The sequence below is a fragment of the Lemur catta genome, chromosome 17 (genome assembly GCF_020740605.2).
Source record: "Lemur catta isolate mLemCat1 chromosome 17, mLemCat1.pri, whole genome shotgun sequence".
In the NCBI taxonomy this organism is placed as follows: domain Eukaryota; kingdom Metazoa; phylum Chordata; class Mammalia; order Primates; family Lemuridae; genus Lemur; species Lemur catta.
The window spans coordinates 23,628,567-23,649,569 of NC_059144.1; the positions used below are offsets into that span (position 1 = coordinate 23,628,567).

Consider the following 21,003-nt stretch of genomic DNA (forward strand, 5'->3'; position numbering starts at 1 on the left):
GCGTCGCCCGGAAACTCGCGCCTCACGAAGCGCGCTAGTTTGGCTCGTCTACGCGCCTGCGCCAGGGAGGACTCTGCGCAGGCGCATTTCCAACGCTTCGAGGAGAGGGCGGGGTGTCGTTCCCTTTCGCTGATGCAAGAGCCTAGTGCGGTGCTGGGAGAGCTATCGGCAGGAGCCGCGCTGCCGTCGGGGCCTGGGGCTGACCCGTCCGACTTCCCATCCTTGCCGAGCCCACTCGAGCCGCAGCCATGTCCGGGGACGAGGTGAGAGTCTGAGCCCGGCGCTAGGGCTGAGGACTGAGGCGAGATGAACCCACCCCAGTGTGGGAGACCAGGCCTGCGGCCTAGCAGCCGGCCGCCGCCATGTGGGGCAGCCGGGCCTAGGCGATTCGGAGCGGTAGAGCCGGCGAGCACTCTGGAGCCGCAGGCTTGGCCGCACCCCCTCGCCTCAGGGTGGCGGCTCTCGTACGGTGGCCGGCGTTTCCGGAATGGAGAGCACACGTTGGGTCTCCCTTCCTGAAGGGGCTTGAGTGCCCAGTTAATGTCCAGAACGAGATTGGGGCTGGCGACCCCTGCATTCCTTTCCGCTGGGCACTTCAGCCGCAGCCCACCTCCATGGATGCACGGCGTGCCGCGAGGGTCCTCCCTCGGCTCCGGTAGAGCACACCTTCCTTAAAAACTTTGTAGGCTGGCTTGTCCAGGCCGGTATCCTGCCCTTGTTTTCCTCTCGAGCATTATTATTTTTTTTTTTTTAAAGGACGAAAGGGTGAGAGAGAGCAAGAGAAAAAGATCCTTCAGCCTCAAAAAGTGACTAACCTTTCCGGAAAGTTTCCGGGCAAGAGTTTCTGACCTTCCCTTAATAGAGGGCTCATAGTGATGTGAGCGGGAAGCCCGTGCTGCGAAGCTGGCTGGATCTTTTACTACCGTGGTGATTGGATCTGAGCGAATTTCCTCAAATTCTTTTTTCCCAGATTTGTTCTAGTTGATGTAAAATCAAACGACTTAAAATGATGTTGATGTTAAGTGCTCTCAGCTATTGCTTAATATTGGGGGTCAGAGCTACAGCTTATTGGTGGGTTTTTCCCACCCCCCGAAAAGCTTATGAAGAACTTACAATTCACTTGTCCTATAGGGCCTTGGAGAGGAATAAGTAAGAATTCGAAGGTCTCTAGAGAGTTGTCTAAGTTATGAGAATGGCAGTTTCACGCTTTTTTTTTTTAAAAAAAAAAGGGATCTGGCTCTGTGTCCTGTGCTCAAGTGCAGTGGCGCAATCATAACTCACTGTGATCCTAGGCTCAAGGGATCCTCCTGCCTCAGTCTCCCAAGTAGCTAGGACTACAGACATGCACCACCATGCCCCGCTGATTTTTAAAAAAAATTTTTTTTTTTTTTTGAGACAGGGTCTCGCAGTGTTTCCCGGGCTAGAGTGAGTGCCGTGGCATCAGCCTAGCTCACAGCAACCTCAAACTCCTGGGCTTAAGCGATCCTACTGCCTCAGCCTCCCGGGTAGCTGGGACTACAGGCATGTGCCACCATGCCTGGCTAATTTTTTCTATATATATTTTTTAGTTGGCCAGATAATTTCTTTCTATTTTTAGTAGAGGCAGGCGTCTCACTCTTGCTGAGGCTGGTCTCGAACTCCTGACCTCGAGCAATCCACCTGCCTCGGCCTCCCAGAGTGCTAAGATTACAGGCGTGAGCCACCTCGCCCAGCCTTAAAAAATTTTTTGTAGAGACAGGTCTTGCTTTGTTACCCAGGAACTCCTGGCCTCAAGTGATCTTCCCACCTTGGCCTCTCAGTTTCACACTTGTTTTGTTTCTACTTATTTTCCAAACTTTTCATAACCTTTAGCAAATACAGTACTTAATGTAGTGCAAGATAACTGAAAGGTGTTATTCTGGGTATGGTTTCTATGGTAAAGTGTTCACAGTGTAGTAAAGGAGATACGAGATAAGAGGTAGAAATAGGGCTATCAACATAGCAATTTGGGGGGCTGGAGGGATCATTTTTAGTGGGATCAGGCTTTGAAGTGAAATATGAATACACTACTGAAGGATGATCAGGATTTTGTTAAGCAGAGGTGGCAGAACCAGCATTCCAGCAGAGGACTTTGGAAGCTAATAAAGTATTAAGTGGCTTGGCACTTAGGTATGCCAGTCCAACTTCATTTTATGTATTGGAAAGTAGGACCCAAGGAGGTTTAACTTGCCCAAGGTTGTGCAGCAAGTTAGTGGACCTTGAATCCTGGCCTTTGGCTTTTACTATGTCAGGTGGAAGTTAGGGTTAGAGGGAGGTATGAAGAATAGGGTGTAGGTTCTGATTCCTCTCATGCTCTTGACTAGATAAATGTCATTAGGCCAATCTCTTGCCTTCTGGCAACTTTACAGATTTGTGAGGATCAAATGAGAATCTGTACTTGGAAATGATTCATAAACTCCCAGGGACTTCCCAGAGGGAGAGTCGTACTGCCCAGTCCCAGGGTAGAGGATCAGAGACCCTACTATTAAAAAGTAATTTTTCTGGGTTTTTTTTTTCCACATTTCTTTTTCCTTTAAACAGCTTGCTGATGTATAACTGACAAAATAAACTGCACATATATTTTTTTAAACCTGGTAATTAAGCCAAAAAATAACCCTTTTTAACTTAGTGGAACCATAATCTTTAAAAAGCAATATTTTAGAAATATGGGTGCTATCTGGTAAGGAAAAAGCCTCCTAATCTTTAGGTATTCAATATTTTTCAGACCATTCTAAAACTTTTTATTATTTTTAATTTTTTTTCTTTTTTATCCTGAAATTCCTGAGCTTCAACAGACCTTTTTTTTAAAAGCGCTATAAGTATTTAAGACTTGATTACTACTAGGACTCCTTCACAAGGTGTCCGGATATTGGGTTTTCGCACAATATGGTATGATGATTTTACAAAAGCTTTAAAAGTTTCTGATTAAGAATGGAATGTGTTTTGTGTGAAGTTTATGAAACACAGAAGAATACAAAGAAATAAATATCTCCCAGAATCCAAGTTGGGCACAGTGGCATTTGCCTGTAGTCCCAGCTACTTGGGAGACTGAGGCAGAAGGATTGCTTGAGCCCAGTAGTTTGAGGTTGCTGCGAGCTAGGCTGATGCCATGGCACTCTAGTCCAGGCAACAGAGTGAGACTCTGTCTCAAAAAAAAAAGTTAATTAGAATCAATTTTGGGAATTTTTTGAGTTTCATGATATGTCTGGGAAATTAGATCACTTAAGTTGAAATTTCAGTGATAGGAATCAAGAGATACCATTCATTGTGAACTATAAAGCTTTATATAAATTAGAATTGCTAATATTTACTGAGTACTTATGTGCCCAGCAGTATGCCAAGGGTTTTATATTTATTTACTCATTTAATCCTCCCAATAACCTTGTGTGGTTTTGTTTTAGTTCTGCTGCTTAGTCCTTACCTCTCTCTCTCTCTCTCTCTCTCTCTCTCTCTCTCTCTCTCTCTTTAATATCTTCCCCTATACTTACCTCTGTTTTATAAATGAGGCATGGAATAACACAGGGACAAAACAGGATTTGAATCCAGAACCAGTCAATTGGGCTCCAGACCTGTGCTTTTCTTTTTCTTTCTTTCTTTTCTTTCTTTCCTGTCCTGTCTTGTCTTGTCTTTTCTTTCTTTTTTTTTTAATTAAAGAGGTAGGGTTTTGCTCTGTTAACTCAGGGTGGAGTACAGCTATGGAGAGCATAGCTCACTGTGACCATGAACTCCTGGGCTCAAGCGATCCTCTTGCCTCAGTTTCCCAAATAGCTGGGACTACAGGGTACAGGCATATGTGCCACCACATCCAGCTAATTTTTTATTTTTTTGTAGAGATATGGTTTCAGTATGTTGCCCAGGCTGGTCTCAAACTCCTTGTGTTCCTTCCACCTTGGCCCCCCAAAGTGCTGGGATTATAGGCATGAGCCACCACACCCAGCCATAAGACCTGTGTTTTAAAATATTTCATTATACTGTCCACAGCAGGGGCATGGTAGAGTGTGGACAAGGGTTGGTATGGGGTTCAGGAAAAAAATACTTGGGATTTGAATCCAGTTCTGTTTGACTTCAGAGACCTTGCTTTTTCTACTCTGTCAGGTGTCTGCCCTGTATGTTGTCTAAAGTAACTACTTTTTTTTCAACTGATCAGTGCGTGCAGATAGTCTACAAGTTATAAATTAATTTTTACTTACTCTGTAGTGGACATTTAGATAAAAATAACCTAAGAGAACTTTTAACATTCCACAGACAAAAAGCAGAGTAAAAGGTTGTATGGAAGTCTCTCTCAGATCTTTGCTGTATGAAGGGTTGCTGATGGAGTTCCTTAAAGGTTTGTCTGAACTTCAGGATAAAATTTAAAAAATTATTTTTTATCAGATCAAGTCTCAAGTATCCTGGTGTATCAACCCCAGGTTACTAACCTTGAATAAAACATTCATTCATAACTGGCTTAGGCATCGGTTTTCTCATCTATAAAGTGAGGGGCATAGCATAGGTTATTGCTAAGGTCCCTTCCCTAAATTCCATAATTCATTCATAATGTCCAAATTTGTTCCTGAAACTAAAAGTGAATTTGCTGTGTCTTGTGATACTTTACAAATTTAAAGATGTATACATGTGTCACGACTCCCCCCTCCTATGTTTAATAGTATAAAGAGGTTTGGATGGACACTTTATTTTTTGGTAAAATCCTTTTTGGTATTTTGCATCACATAGTCTTTTAAGAGTCTGCCTTTTGATGATAAAGCATAAGAAATGTGAGCATCATTAAAAACAATCACTTGGTCTCTTTTTTATTGTCTTTTAAACAGATGATTTTTGATCCTACTATGAGCAAGAAGAAAAAGAAGAAGAAGAAGCCCTTTATGTTAGATGAGGAAGGGGATGCCCAGACAGAAGAAACTCAGCCTTCAGAAACAAAAGAATTGGAGCCAGAGCCAACTGAGGACAAAGATATGGAAGCCGATGAAGAGGACAGCAGGAAAAAAGGTGAGTGGTTGATGTGAGAGAGTCACTGTTGTCCTAGGAGCCCTAGCTCCATCAGTGTTTTGTATTTTGTATATGCAGTGACTTCTCAGCCTGATAAGGCTGTTCTAGTGAATTAAAGGCCATCAGTAGTCTGTGTGCACTGGACTTTTCCAGATTTCTGATAGGCTTGTTGCAGGGAAGTTTCCACTGAATTCACAAGTTGCAAAGATGATGAAACCTTGTTGTTCCAGAGCTGGTTTTCCAGTCTAACCTGTCAGATCTCTCCTATAGCTTTAATGGTAATCATGTTTCAGTGTAGGCAGAAAGAAATAGGACCAAGATAGGCAGTTTGGTGATTTTAGCAAGTCTGAGAATGTACATGAGAGGTTAAAATTGTAGCCTAAAATGTTTGGGGTTAGACACCAGCTTTAGTTATTCACTCCTACGCTGTAACATAGACATAATTTGACTATTAGAAATAAATAATTCTGTAAATGTTATTTGTATCTGTTGACTATAAGACTTTGTTGGGTAGGGAAAACTGACATTCATTGAACATCTACCCCGTGCCAAGTGTCTTGTACGTGTTTAAAACAAATATGGAAAGTAAATCATTCCTGTGGTAATAAGACAAAATGAATTCATAAATAGCTCTTTTAAAAACTTTGTAGCAGAGGGATCCTAAAATATTCCTGGTTTATAACACAGCAGAACAAATGGAAAGCTTACTGAAGAGGACCCATTATTACTCATTAATGGTCAATAAAATTTCATTAATATTTTTATTTACTGTGCAGCCTTGTTTTAACGAATGTGAAATAATTTATGAGGCCTTTTGAAGATTGATTGATTTTATAAGATGTTGAGCTAGGTACTAGAGTTTGGGTGAACAAGGGATGGTCCCTTAGGGAGATAGATAAGCAAGCTGGTTATAAGTACCTCAGTTGGAGTAAGTGGAAGGTACTATCTAAGCACCCTGGGGACACCTAACCCAGTAGAGGGGAAAGGATAGGCTTAGAAAAGGTTTCTTGGTGGAAGTAACTTCTAACCAAGATCCTATGAGATGGAGGTAAGAGCTCTGTGGGAGGACCCATGGGAAGGCTTGGAGGCGAGAGATCACAAACACACTGTACTAGGAACTGAAAGTAGTTCAGTAGGGCTGGAGCCAGGGATTGAGGTGTGGGAAATGAAGGGGTCAAGGCAAGTAGCAGAAGTGGGGAGATAAGGCTGGAGAGTCTTAGAAATTGTGTAGAAGTCTGACTTTGTCTTAGGAACAGTGAGGAATGATATGGTCAGGTCACTATTAATAAATGAATATCTTAACATAGTCCCCTAACCAGATTTTTCCTACTAAGCTTTGAGTTGACCTGCCATTGTTTTAGAATCATAATTTTTGTGGTTGTGGAGGGAGTAATATATTACTAATTAATACCTGATCTTTCTTTTCTGGTGACTTGATTAATTTATAACTGAAATGTGTTGGCATAATTCAAAATTTGATGTTTTGCCTTCTAGTTGTTGTTAATAATTATACCTCAATCTTTTTAGATGCTTCTGATGATCTAGATGACTTGAACTTCTTTAATCAAAAGAAAAAGAAGAAAAAAACAAAAAAGATATTTGATATTGATGAAGCTGAAGAAGGTGTAAAGGTAGTATTGCTTTCTTGTTAAAGGTAAAACTTGACTTCTTGAAAGGTTGCTAATAGCTGATGTTTCTACCCCTTTGTCTACTTACTAGCTTTGCTTTTGTTATTAGCACTTAACTGCCACCATTAACATCATTTTGGGGGGGAGTGTATCTGACTAGGTATCTTAAAGGGATTATGGTTCAAGAAATATAAATTTAGGTCTTACATATTATGTTGTATTGTGTGCCATAAGATGATTACAAGATGCCCCTCGTCCTTAACCATACTGAGATTGTTTGGCTGAGGAGAGAGATTTCTGTGAGAAATCCTGTGGAGGAAATAGTCCTGTGGTTTCTTCTCTTAAACTTCTGGTAGCACGTTGAATATGCACACGTTTTTGTGTGTATCTCTGAGCAGCAAATGATGAACCCAGTCTGTGGTGGTTTGTAGCTGATAACAAAGTGGCCTGTAGGCAAACCAGAGCACTCAGGCTAGTTTTATGGAGTTGTCTGATCTTGTAGGGACTTGACCCTCTAGTAGTCTTATTACTTGATTTCTAATACAAATATCTCAATTTTTTTTTTGAGACAGACTCTTGCTGTCACCTTGGGTAGAGTGCAGTGGTGTCTTCGTAGCTCAGTGCAACCTCAAACTCCTGGGCTCAAGTGATCCTCCTGCCTCAGCTTCCCCAGTAACTGGGACTACAGGCGCGTTCCACAACTCCTGGCTAATTTTTCTATTTTTAGTAGTGACAGGGTCTTGCTCTTGCTCAGGCTGGTCTCGAACTCCTAAGCTCAAGCAGTCCTCCCTCCTCAGCCTCCCGGGGTGCTAGGATTATAGGTGTGAGCCACTACGCCTGCCCTCAAAATTGTTTTCAATAAAGGGAAGGTAGATAGGTGAGCAGGTAGATGAATAGGATGGTAGATGGATGAAAGGGAAGGAAAGTCTGTTCTTCCCCTACTTAGAGCTATAACTTTTAAGACTCTGTCCAGGAGTCACTTTAGCGGAGCCCACACATCTACTTGTAAAACCCAGGATATCAGCAACTTTATATATATGCATGTGCGTGCACGCACACATGTGTATACACACACACACACACACACACACACTGAATGCAACAGTGAGAACACACACAAGTATCCCATTTTGTGCCCTCTACCAAAATTTTTCTTTAATAAGTAGTTTATTTGCTCAAATTCAAGTAAATAAGGTGTATCCCACATACAGCAGGACATGTATACAGTAATTCATTGAGTTTCAGAAACAGTGTCATTAATTTTGATGACTTGATTAATTCTGTAAATATGTATTGGTGATTACAGTAAGTCAAGCATTGTGTGCAATTGCTAGGATACTGAAATGAATAAGATATTTTTCCTGTTTTCAAAGATATTTTAGCTCAGGGATATATTTGTTTTTTTGTTTTTTTTTTAGTTTTTCTTTGTCATTGTTGTCGCTGCCACCATTCCCTCCCTCCTGCCTTCCCCAGACACGACCCAGCACTGACTGTCTAGTTCAGGGATAATTTAGAATTCTTTACCTGGATTCATCTTATTCTCTCTCTGTTTGGGGATTCTCTTTTTTTCCTGCTACTATAGGGAAATTGCAAAAGAGAAATGTTCTTATACTGAACAAATGGGATTTAACTACCTTGGGTAACGAGGTGACACATAGAGATGTGCCACAGAAAGTCTTGGTTAATAAGGCTTTGTTGGTTGATTCCTCTAGTAGCTTTTGCCCTGAAGAGTCACTGATAAGCTTTACTCTTAATAAGTTAAATGCTTGGGTACTTTTTTCTCTGCTGTTGAAGTCACGATATAAGTGGGTGTTACAAGTATCCTGGTCATCAGGCAAGGCATGGATGTTAAGCTTGAAGCTGAAGTATTTTTGAGGCCTTGGGTTACTCTTCCACCAGAATTTTTAGACCATTATAGGGCTTTTAAAAAGCCTTGACAAACACTTTTTGCTATTCTCTGCCCTTTACTCTCATGGCCTCAGTTTGGAAGTAAATCTTATGGAATAAAATAAAGAATATTATGGGACTAGCAGTTGGCTAGCATGTGCTAATTTATATTCAGCATTTCTAAGTTTTTGTTTATTGACGTAGAGAATAGGTCAATGTCTGGTTTCCTGTTTGTATGGTATTTAGCTAATACCAGGAGTAATTGGTCTTTGATGGCCAAATGTGGCACCGAGACTGTCAGAGTGGAAAGGCTAGCAGGTGCTCATAGCACGGGTGAAGAAAGATTTCTCACACAGAAATTAAGATATAAAAGTAAAAAAGTTTATCTTCTCAGAAGAATAGGGAGAATGAGAGAGTGAAAAAGAGAAGGGAAAGGGGGGTGGGAAGAGAGCAGGGAGATGGCGTGGCATCCCAAAGAAAGAGAAGGGAGATGCTAGCAGCAAGGCCAAGTGGCTCGCTGATTTTAAGGGGGATGAAGAGGAAAAAGATAGTGATGGCTGTCAGTTGGTTACAAAAGCCGCAGCAGGTAGATAACAAAAACCACAGCAGGTAGATAACAAAAACCGCAAGGATGTCAGAGTCCAAGACTTAGTTTCCTGCCTTTCCTTGAAGAAGAGATTATCACTGGGGATGTGACTCTGTCCTTGAGATATGGTTAAGGCTGTAGCTGGTTTTCCTGTTTACTCAGAACTCTATAAAAGCAGATTCTCAACAAACCATTTTGAAAGAGAGATTTACATTTCTTTTCCATCCATTCAGCTCTTTTCACAAGGTGTGCAAAACAGAACTGCAGGGTGTCTGTTAGTGATAGAACTCATAGGATTGATCTTTAACTGTTACTGGGGAAGTTGTAGGATTAGGTATTTTTCTGTTATTTTTTCAAGACTGCCCCTTCCATAGACTACACAGCGGGATTTGGGATTCCAAATCTAAGCTTCATTTACTCCCAGCTACTCCAACTTTTCTGCTGATAAGATTTCTGAAATTATTGTAGCCATTGTCACAGTTCATTTTGTAGGCACACAAATAATAGCTATTAATTGATAAGTAATGTTGACAGCACACTTTAGGTTAGGGAGCTGAATCACCTGGTCAGAGAAGGGAGAAATTAAAAGGCTGGAAACTAAGACTGGCCTTTTTTGCTCTTCTGGGGTGTATATGGCTCATTTCTAGGCTTTAATATACCCTGTTTATATCCTGTAGTAACTAATCTTGGAGTCAAGCTTTACCTTGTCTCCATTCATTACTTGACCCTAATTCTGCATGGGTTCTGCCTTTCTGTCTTTCGTAATATCATCTCTTAGAGTGATGCCCAAAACCCTCTCCACAGTCTGGTGCCAGGCCGTGGTATAATAAAAAATAAATATTTGGTCTTTGTCCCTAGTTCCTGGCATACGACTCCTAAAACACTTGGAGTCTTCAAAGTGGAAAATGTCTCTTGTATGCTAATGAGACGATTAGTGGCTAGGAATCCCTAGATAGCTTTAGGATGGGGGCGGGTCACCAGAAAGAGAAAGCCCTGATTAGAGGATTGAAACTTTCAATGCCCACTGCCACCTCCAGAATGGGAAGGAGGTCTGGAGATTCAGTTGAGTCATCAGAGGCTAATTTAATCAATCATGCCTGTATAATGGAATCCCTAAACAAAGGTTTGTAGAGCTTCCAGGTTATTGAACACATCAAGCTGCTAGGAGGGTTGCATGCCTGGAGAAGATATGGGAGCTCCACACTTCTCCACCCCATCTGTCCCTCACCTTCATATTTTGTCCTGTGCATCGCTTCCATTTGGCTGTTTCTGAGTTGTATCCTTTATAATAAACTGGCAATAGTAAGCAAAGTCCCTAAGTTTTGTGAGTCATTTTAGCAAATTATCAACTCTTGGAGTGGGAGTGTGGGAACTTGCCAAATTTTAGCCAAGTTGGACTAAAACGTGGGGAACCTATATTTGCGAATGGCTATTGGAGCAAGGTCGGTCTTGTGGGACTGAGCCCTGACGCAGGTATGTGTCAGGATTGAATTGAATTGGAGGATATCTGGTTGGTATTGGAGAATTAGTGTGGAAAAACACTACATATTTGGTGTCAGCAAGAAAAAGCTCTCCTAATAACTACGTCAGAATCACTAGAAACTTCTTTAAAATACTCCTGAACCCTGTTACTGCTGAAGATTATCAATTAAAAGATTCAAACTTTTAAAATTTCCCAGGTAATTCTGACAGTAGCCTGGTTTGGAAACATGGATAATAATTATAATAAAATCCCAAAGCTAAAGAATGAAAACAAGGGATAAAAGGGGGGAAGATCCCACAGACGTGTCTTCAAGAATTCAAAGTTTAAATGGCAGAGTCTCTCTCAGCCAGTTTGAGCCATCTGTGAGAGGCATTTCTTACCTATGACTTCAGTTTTGAATGTTTGATATTTTCCCCCTGCCAAAATGATGTCAGCCTGTATCATTTTTAAAAAAGAATAGTCCCAGTATCAAAATGTTGAGACTCGTCTCAATTTCTTAGGATCTAAAGATTGAAAGTGATGTTCAAGAACCAGCTGAACCAGAGGATGACCTTGACATTATGCTTGGCAATAAAAAGAAGAAAAAGAAGAATGTCAAGTTCCCAGATGAGGACGAAATACTAGAGAAAGATGAAGGTAATACTGGGGACTCAGCAACCTGTTTCAAGATTACACAAGCCTTTGGCCTTAGTCTTGACTGGGGGTGGGAGGGGACTTCTTTTAAAAATTTTTTCCTGCCCCTTCTATCATTGCCTGATAATGGAAGCTGAAGGGAAATCATATCTAACTTGATAATGGCAGTTACAGATTTCACGGGGGAAGAATTTGGCAATTGTGATTACATTAAAAACATGCTGATTGAGGCTTGGGAAAACTTCTATAGGTGATTTTTAAATAATGTTTAAAGTGTGTTTTGTTTGTAGTTTTATTAGTTTCTAAATGCTATAGGGTCTTTAGAGAACTTTAGTATAGTCAGCAGATGGGTTTTTATGGATATGGATGTTTCTTAAGTGTTTCAAAACAGTTGGACTCTTTTTCCTCTAATTATTCCAATGCATTATTTTATTTTTTGTTTGTTAAATCAAGAAACATTTTAGGGCCGGGTGCGGTGGCTCACGCCTGTAATCCTAGCACTCTGGGAGGCTGAGGCGGGAGGATTGCTTGAGGTCAGGAGTTCGAGACCACCCTGAGCAAGAGTGAGACCCCATCTCTACTAAAAATAGAAAGAAATTATATGGACAGTTAAAATATATATATAGAAAAAATTAGTCGGGCATGGTGGCACATGCCTGTAGTCCCAGCTACTCGGGAGACTGAGGCAGAAGGATTGCTTGAGCCCAGGAGTTTGAGGTTGCTGTAAGCCAGGCTGACACCATGGCACTCTAGCCCGGGCAACAGAGTGAGACTCTGTCTCAAAAAAAAAAAAAAAAAAAAAAAAAAAACAACAACAAAAAACATTTTAGTGTGTTACTACAAACTCCTAATTAGAGAGGTCTCTATTAAGGATCTTTTTTGAAAAAAATCACAACATCCCTTTCTTAAAGGGTTGATTGTGAGCCTTGGTCCCTTTATGCTTGAGGCTGCTGTGAATGCAGTTGTGGAAAGGAAGACAAATGTCTTCGAAGCTTTCATTTCTCTAGATCTGCCCCCACCCACTTTAGCCAGGCCTACCCCTCATTCTTACAGTCTTTGTTATCTGTAGCTCTAGAAGATGAAGACAGCAAAAAAGACGATGGTATCTCATTCAGTAACCAGACGGGCCCTGCCTGGGCAGGCTCAGAAAGAGACTATACATATGAGGAGGTAAGACAAACTCTGTTGTGAAAAGGGGCTGAGCTGTTAATTAGAGCTCAAAGGCAAGCTAAATGTTCCTTGAATTGGAAGGGCCACTGAGGTACAGATTGATGGTGAAATAGATGCAGAGAGGTCACTTAGCTAGTTCATAGCATTTCCTGATGCCCACCTGTGGGGCAGCCTGCCCAGAGTACAGCAGTCATTGTAGTACTCACTGTCCCTACCTGAATTCATGCAGCCCTCCAGGAGTCAGGGGGACAGTGATGACAAAGTAGCTAATTTGGGGCCAGGGTAGTCTGGAGTTTACTTGTTGGGGCTTTCCTGAATCTTATTTTCTATGTATCACATATTTTCCCATAGAAACAACAGAATTAATAGAGACTTGTTCATTTAACTTTGAACAAGAGTCACTGAGCATCCATAATGGACTAAATCCTGGTCGCGGATTGAATCCTTGCCCTCAAGAAGCTCCTAGAAATGTTGTAATGCGTGTGTATATTTAGTAAAAAGTGAAGAATTCTGTTAAAGCAAAGTGACTCAAATGGGAACTTTATATTCCTGCTATTACTAAGAATGTTCATGAATACCACTTTATAGTTACTGAATCGAGTGTTCAACATCATGAGGGAAAAGAATCCAGATATGGTTGCTGGAGAGAAAAGGAAATTCGTCATGAAACCTCCACAGGTCGTCCGAGTAGGAACCAAGAAAACTTCTTTTGTTAACTTCACAGATATCTGTAAACTGTAAGTTGGTTAATGGAGAACCTTCATCCCAAATACCAGATTCTTAGAGAAGTTTTAAGGATGTTAAATGTCCTTATTGTGAACTTCAGTGTAGGCAGAAAGAATGCACAGGTGTAGGGGTTAGGTTGAGGGCGGTCACAGTTGAAGTTCATCAGTTCTTTCAATTCATAGGTCTCCAGGTTCATTTTATCAGGGCATCCAGAGGTGAGAGGAGTCAACTCATGCTGACCCATGAGGGTGGATCTTAACCAGATGGAGTGAAGAGTGGGGAGGCTGAACCCAGGGTGTGGGAAGCCTCATCAATCAGTCTGGGGTGGGCCTGCCAAGCAAGCAGTGAGCTCCTTGAAAAGTGGCTGAATTTGGTGTGCCTCTTCCTTGGACAGGACACAATGAGATTTCAGCTTTCTCAATATCACATTCCATGGCAGAGTCAACCCCAGGTTACCGTCTGGGCCTGGCTTTTCTCAGAGCTCCTTGGCTACTCATTTTCTGGCCGCTGACCTTATCTACTATTTGTTCTTCAATTTCATGTAATACATGCTTGTTGCAGAAAAAATATTAAACAAAAGGGACAATCACTCAAAATCCCACCTCCCAGAGATAATCACTTGTTTTCATTACTTATATGTATTACTTAAAATATTTTAGACTTTTTTGCTAATGACAACAGTAGTATATGCTCATTTTAGAAAAATTAGAAAATAAAGGCATGCTAAAGAAAATGAAAAATCATCTGAAAAGTCTACCATTAAGAAGTAGGTAACTATATTTTATTATTTTTATGTTTAGCCAGTTCTATGCACATATTTTAAAATAAACTGATATCATACTGGTTCTTAACCTATTTTCTCAATACATTATGAAAGTTTTACTCAGGTCATTAAATAGTCTTTGTAAGTGTTTTAAATAGCTACACAACATATTTTAACAGTTCCTTAAGTTAGACGTGGTTGATTCCAGGTTTTTATTATTGGAGGCAAAACTTCAGGGAACATCTTTATACATATATGTTTATAGCAACTCAGAGCCTGAAGGGCAAAAATTTCTAAAATGAAATTACTGAAATTGAACAGATATTTTTATGGTAAACATTGGCATATTGCTTTCCAGCAAGCATGTATCAGTTTATACTCCCACCAGCAATGCAGGAGCTTAATTGTTTTATTGTCTTTTCACCAACTCTCACCAACTGCATTTTGGGGTAAAAAAAACCTTAAAAAATTATAATAGTATCTACTTGTTGGAACAAGTTCAAATGGTGTCAGTGTACAGATTTAAAAAGTGAAAATATTGAATGGCATTGCTCTATATTTGCATTTTTTATATTTGTGTATGTACTTTTTTGAGGGGTATATAAAGCTGTTTTACTCTAAAAGCGGGATAATACACCATTGAATGTATGTACCATAGTTTAACCACTCCCCTGGTTGGTGAATATTTAAGTTGTTTCCATCTTTCTGCTGTTGTGCTACCATGGAATACTTCTCTTTCTATATATATAGAGTTAAGAATTTTAAATAGGCAATATATATGGATTAGCATAACACATATCTAAGTATCCATCAGCTAGGTTTGGGGACCTTTTGACACATTTACTTCCAGTCTTTTTACTTCTTTAAAAAGAGGGTTTTACAGTTACAATTAAGGCCGCCTTTGTATCTCTTTCTGATTCATTTCCCCTTCCTTCCCAGAGGAACATGTTACTCTCTAAGTTGGTGTTTACCTTTTCTATCCATGTTTCTAGACATTTATGTGTGTATTCATAAAACGTAATACTGTCTTACGGGCACTAAAATGTAAATAAGTGGTATCATGTATATCTTTATTTCAGAGTTTAAATAAACTGCAATGAAGTTCATCTAATAGCTTAATAACCACAGATCAAAACAGTGAACAGGATGGTGTTTTAGAAATTTGGTCAAGATTTCCATGCAAGATAAAAGTTTATATATGCGGTTTTCTTTTTAGATTACATCGTCAGCCCAAACATCTCCTTGCATTTTTATTGGCTGAATTGGGTACAAGGTAAGAAACTATATTCACATTTATGTACAGTACTACTGGACATTTCATAAAAACCTCTCTTAACTTGAAAAGGTTATGTAACATGCTTAGAAAAACATTCACCTGATTATTAGAAGTATTTTTAGGAGGAGTGAAATCATTTCTGTGGGAGAGTGTGCCTGCTTAAAAATGGGGCGCAGAGTTGACAGCTCCTCTGAACGGGCCTGCTGGTCTGCCAAAATGAGTACCACAGTTCTGCCATGTTTAGAGTTTTCTGTGAGTAATTGAACTCTTGGGCTTTTTTATGGAGCAAGTATTAGGTTTTAGAGGAAGCCGTTTTCTTAAGTCAGAATTATTTTTCTAAATTGATAACAAGCTATTGAAATACAACTAGTAAGTTGATGCGTGGCATGGGGAAAATCATTGAAACAGGGATCCAGGATGAAATAGCTACTTCTGTGTCTTCAGGGCTCACCTGTTGAAGGCACTGAGCCAGTCCATCCCCATTCAGGAGGCCAGGATCTCATGAGTTTGACTTCTATAAGGGCAGGAAGCCAAATGTCCCTTTAAAAGGTAATGTGGACTTAGGTCATCATAATGATGACTAATGCATATAAAGCACCTATTGTGTGCCCGGCACTGTGCCTGGTGTGTTTTGGGGTGCCATCTCAATTTTTACGACAGTTCTATGAAGTATGAAGGAATATATCCATGTCTTCAGATAAGGAAACAGGTTCAATGAAGTGAGGTTATCACATAGCTAGCTAGTGTCACAGTCAAGATACAAGTTAGGTCTGCCTATCTCTGGAGCTTGAGCTCTTAAAAGGCTTAATATCTATGTCTCGCAGGCAGTACAGAATAATTAAGGTGTTCTGTTCTCTTCCTACTCTTAAAACTCAGTTTGTTGGAATTTGCTACACTTGGTGTGGGGTTAGGGAGTAGTTGACTTGACCATGGTGGATATGTAGGCTCTGTTATAGAAGAATTATATTTTAAATACAAATTTGTTCTTCAGGTATAAACTCCAGGAAAAGAATAATATAAATATGTTACAATCATTGTTTATTTTTAGCTTGCATAAACTAACAAAGGAGCAAAAGCTAGCAGTGTTTTTTCTACTTCTCAGAATAATCTACAGTTTTTGTAGAGGTGGGGTAAATCATAACAAGTTGTGACCAGTTAACTTATGGTCAGTGGGTTAAATATTATAGGGTTGTTGAGAAAATTCAATTTCTTTTGACAGTGAATGAAAACAATTTCTACATCAAGCATTGGAAATCACCATAGCCTGGAGATTAAGGGTTACAGTCCATGGAGGATGATATTAAACCCTTATAGTTAAAGGAGAATCACAGGAGAGATTCTTGCAAAAGTCAGTTTTATGATGACATACGGAACAAATATAAATTTAACTCTACCTGACTGAATTTTATTGTTTCACTTTGTGATTTGTAATTTTTAACAAATGACACCATCTAGTCCAGAGCTCTGTTTTTGTCAAAAGTGCTTGTCAACAGCTTTTTCTCAAAAGTATATCATTAAGTACCATTGACAATCTGTGGCCTGTGATTTCAACTGTACTTTTCTTTTTTTGGTAACAGCTTTATTGAGATACCATTCATATGTTTATACAATTCAGTGGTTCTTAATATGTTCATATATTAAAATTAATGTGTATAACTACTACCACAATCAATTTTAGTATATTTTCATCAACTATACTTTCACCCATGATTGAATCGAAAATATTTGGTGCTTAGAATTTTAAGAAATATATATGGCTCCTTTCACATTTTAATATTTACAGCTCCCTCTCTTGCTTTGCCCACAGTGTACATTCAGTAAAAGTTTGTTTTCGTTTGTTGGATGAACGGACTGTCACACACAATTAAGGAATCATTTTGTTTTAGACTTCAAATCAATTTTAAATCTGATTGTTGTCGCTGGAGATTTAATTGGTTGAAATTGGATTTAATGTTAGTATAGGTTAGATAATCAGGCACTAATTACTGAATTAAAAATAAATGTTGAGAAACCAGGTAGTATAGCACCAATCCTAGAATTTATCCTATACCATTGACTATATTTTGAATTCATTAAGTATAAAGGTGCTGGAATTTGGTTCTTTTAGTAAAAAAACAATAATAATGGAGATATTTTTGTTTTCTTTCATAGTGGTTCTATAGATGGCAATAACCAGCTTGTAATCAAAGGAAGATTCCAACAGAAACAGATAGAAAATGTCTTGAGAAGATATATCAGTAAGTGTATAATTTAATTTCATTATGTCACTGAAATGTTCTTATCTGGCTCCAGTATTTTGGGAGAACCTTTTGTTTGTAATGAGCCTGGAAAAGCTGGCCTAGAAAAATCAGGGAGAAAATGATAGTGAAGGGACAATGGAGCAGGGAGAAGGGGACTGGGAAGAGGGTTTGGATTTTTTAAGAAGGCCCAGTTGATTGAGGCTGCTGGTTGATTCTAGGCCAAGTCAGAGAAACCTGCCTGGGATTCAGCCTGGCCCCAGGCCCCTTTTTTTAACCTGCCTTATCATAAAACTGTCATATCTGTTTATAAGCTCTGAGTGGCTCTCCTGTAGACAGAACCAAGAACAGGCAGCTGGCAAGCTTCCTTGCAGCCTGAGGCATTTGGAGTCTTTTTGAACCCATGTTTTAGTTTGAGAAGCATCATAGCAGATTGCTTGTGTTTTCCTTCCCCTAGATTAGCTAAACTTCCCTGATCTGGGCGCCCAGGTAAAATGTCATCTCAGCCTGGGCTTGTGGAGTTTAATGTAGATGTGTTTCAGAGAGCAGAAACCTCTACCTGGCTTATGGGCACTAGGTAATGCTGTATGTTGCTTTATTTGCAGAGGAATACGTCACTTGTCATACATGCCGATCACCAGACACAATCCTGCAGAAGGACACCCGACTCTATTTCTTACAGTGCGAAACTTGTCATTCTCGATGTTCTGTGGCCAGTATCAAAACCGGCTTCCAGGCTGTCACGGGCAAGCGAGCACAGCTCCGTGCCAAAGCTAACTAATATGCTAATCACCACCGATTTTGCAAAGTGTGTTGTGGAGATTTGGCTGGACAGTTTGCCATCAGAGTGGATATACCATTGTATTAAAAACAAGATAAAAAAAAAAAGCTGCCAAGTTCTTTGGCAAGTGGTTGGTTGGTCTGAAATCCTTGCAAGATGCCGATGCTCAAGCTGTTGACATAATCATTGCCTACTTTAACACCTGTCAGAGAAACATGATACGGGGTAAGGAGGTGCTTTTTTAAAATTGTTCATAGACTTCTGTAAAATGCAAGATAAATTAAAGTTATTATAACAGTGATTCTTTCAATTTGGTTTGTCCTTCAGTTTTCTCTTCTAGAGAAATTGTGCTTGGTGATTTCAGCAAAAAAAATGTTTGTCCCTGGGCTCTGGTGAGATCTCTGTGTCCTTGTCCTGAGAAAACTGGACAATTCCAGGCACTTCAGCTGGGCAGCCATTTCGCTTCTCAGCTTCTCTTGGAATACATACAGTAGACACAGCTTCCCAGGAGAGTGTGGTAGGAACGTGAGATCCTGGAGGATCTGTTTTCACTGTCCAGGAAATGACTACATAGATCTGAATTGTTTTCCTTAGGTGAGGATTGTTGCTACTACCTCACTGCCAAGTTCTCCTCCAGGTGTAACCACATGAGGGAATACAAGGTGCTAGGGACCCTTCCTCTTTAGAATTTTCTTCTTTATCCGTCACTAAGAGGTCTTAGAAACAAATCCTTTAAGTGTGTCTTGTAACTGACATGCTAAGAAAAATCCTAGTTGGGCATTTCTGTTTGTGAGGAAGTGATGTGTGTGCACCACAGGGAATTGTGAGAGTCCAAGTGGTGATGCTAGAGAAAGCTTTTCTTTTCCCTGCCAACTTGTGAACTTGTGTTCTGGGTTTGAAAAAGGCCCACCACAAAATGCTTTTATATTTTCTGAAATAAAGTAGCTTTTGAATGTGACTATGAGAAACCAAGAGATGCTGCTTGTGTGGTGGTGTGCCTCCTGAGAATTTGGGTCGAAGAGTATTTTGTCACTGGCAGAGGGGCCGAAGGCCATCTCCTTATTTGTGCTGTGATCTGCCCTGCTTGCACTTGCTGAGGGCATACATGCTCGCTACTCCTCACTTTCTTGTTGCCAAACCATTCATATTAACATGGCCCAGGAGCAGTCACTAAGAATATCTTGACCTTGTTGTTTTTAATCACTGTGACCCTTAAAGTACAGGCCAAGTGTTGTAAGTACCTTGGCTATATAGCAGTGGAGGGTCTTTCCTTTCACCCAGTAGGTTCTCTTGAGGGGACCACACATTGGCTGAGCTGCCATCAACTGCCATGATGAAGCCAACTGCTGTTTATGACCCCATTTTCCTTTTTTTTTTTTTTATATCTATGCCCACACAATTCCTAATGTTGAATATTACTGTGTGAATAAAGCAAGGATCAGTGCCTCTTGTATAATTAGTGCTCCATTGTTTTTTTGTATATGTATGCATGTTCTGTTTATTTCTTTACTTAGTGGGACTCCTTAGGGGAAGGCATGGTACTTTGTAGTTTGACAGGTTGGCAAATAGTTACTATAACTATACATAGTGATTTCAACCCCAGGTTTTAACTTCATTCTTAAAGCAGACTCTCAAAACTGGTCCTGCCTCTTTAAGATGCTCCACTGGAGACACTATTTGATTAAAATTGGATTGACTATATACTGAACCCATTGAAAAATGATGGTTTGCCCTATATTACCCATATACAATAGCATCAGCCCATTTTATCTCTACTATCTCTTCCAACCATAGCTCGGCTGGAAGGAACCTGGCGGTGGTGTGACAAAGCAAAGGCAATCAAGGGATTCTGATCAAGATCAAGAGCTACCTTCTGGTTGTGAGAAGGGAACCAGATCATCATTTCCAAAGGGTTTTAGGAAACAAGTTGAGGACTATTCCTAAATATGCAAAGACAATGGTAAAGAAAAGTTTGAGAATAAGTAAAGATTTCATAACTACCTGAGGAAAGACTTTAGTATGGTGATGTGTATTTTGGATTTTCTTTCTTTTCTTTTCTTTTAGAGACAGGGTCTTGCTCTGTTGCCCAGACTGGAGTGCAGTGGCATGATCATAGCTCACTACAGCCTTGAACTCCTGGGCTCAAGTGATCCTCCCATTTCAGCCTCCCAAGTAGCTGCAACTACAGGCACCTGGCTAATTTTTTAAAAATATTATATCGAGATGGGGTCTCACTGTGTTGCCCAGGCTGGTCTCAAACTCCTGGCCTCAAGCAATCCTCCCACCTCAGCCCCCCAAAGTGCTGGGATTACAGGTATGAACCACCACACCTTGCCCCAGTGATGTGTATCTTCATCATCACATAAAAACATGAATTTATGGCTCAACTCTTCAGAAAACCTTCTTGATTCCGTACCCCTTCACCCCTACCTACAGAAAAGCTTAAAAACCTTTTCCTGAGGTTTCTACTTGGCTCACTCCCACACATCTTCAGGTCCCTGCCCACTGGATATAAGATACTGTTTCCTTCTAGCCCACTATAATATTAAGTGTTGAGAGCAGAGATTTTTTTGTTTTGTTCACTCAAGTATCCCCAGTACTGAGAACAAGCAGTGCCTAGAATGTTGTAGGTATTGCATAAAAGTTTGAATGAGTTTTTTAAAAAGGTATATAGAATACAGAGAATTTTGTAGCCCTTCTCCTATTGCCTGTCATACATCTTGTAGGATAAGTTCTGCAGAAAAAATGTTGGGCTAGACAGCTTGGAAGAAGTGCTATTGTGGTGTGTGAGGACCCGGCTCTGTACCTGGGCTCTCCCATCCTGATCCT

General features: G+C 40.2%; 2 protein-coding genes across 3 annotated transcripts in view; one reads left to right on the forward strand and one right to left on the reverse strand.

Moving 5' to 3' along the window:
- LOC123622425 (agouti signaling protein) overlaps positions 1-21,003 on the reverse strand; it is a 202,413-nt gene that overhangs the window by 122,187 nt on the left and 59,223 nt on the right. The window lies entirely within an intron of this gene.
- Positions 3-18,475, forward strand: EIF2S2 (eukaryotic translation initiation factor 2 subunit beta). The gene is made up of 9 exons (XM_045528780.1): positions 3-263; positions 4,827-5,004; positions 6,532-6,635; positions 11,089-11,224; positions 12,291-12,391; positions 12,980-13,128; positions 15,097-15,153; positions 17,308-17,393; positions 17,999-18,475. The coding sequence occupies exons 1-9, from the start codon at positions 249-251 to the stop codon at positions 18,172-18,174; spliced, it is 1,002 nt and encodes a 333-aa protein (XP_045384736.1). The 5' UTR covers positions 3-248; the 3' UTR covers positions 18,175-18,475.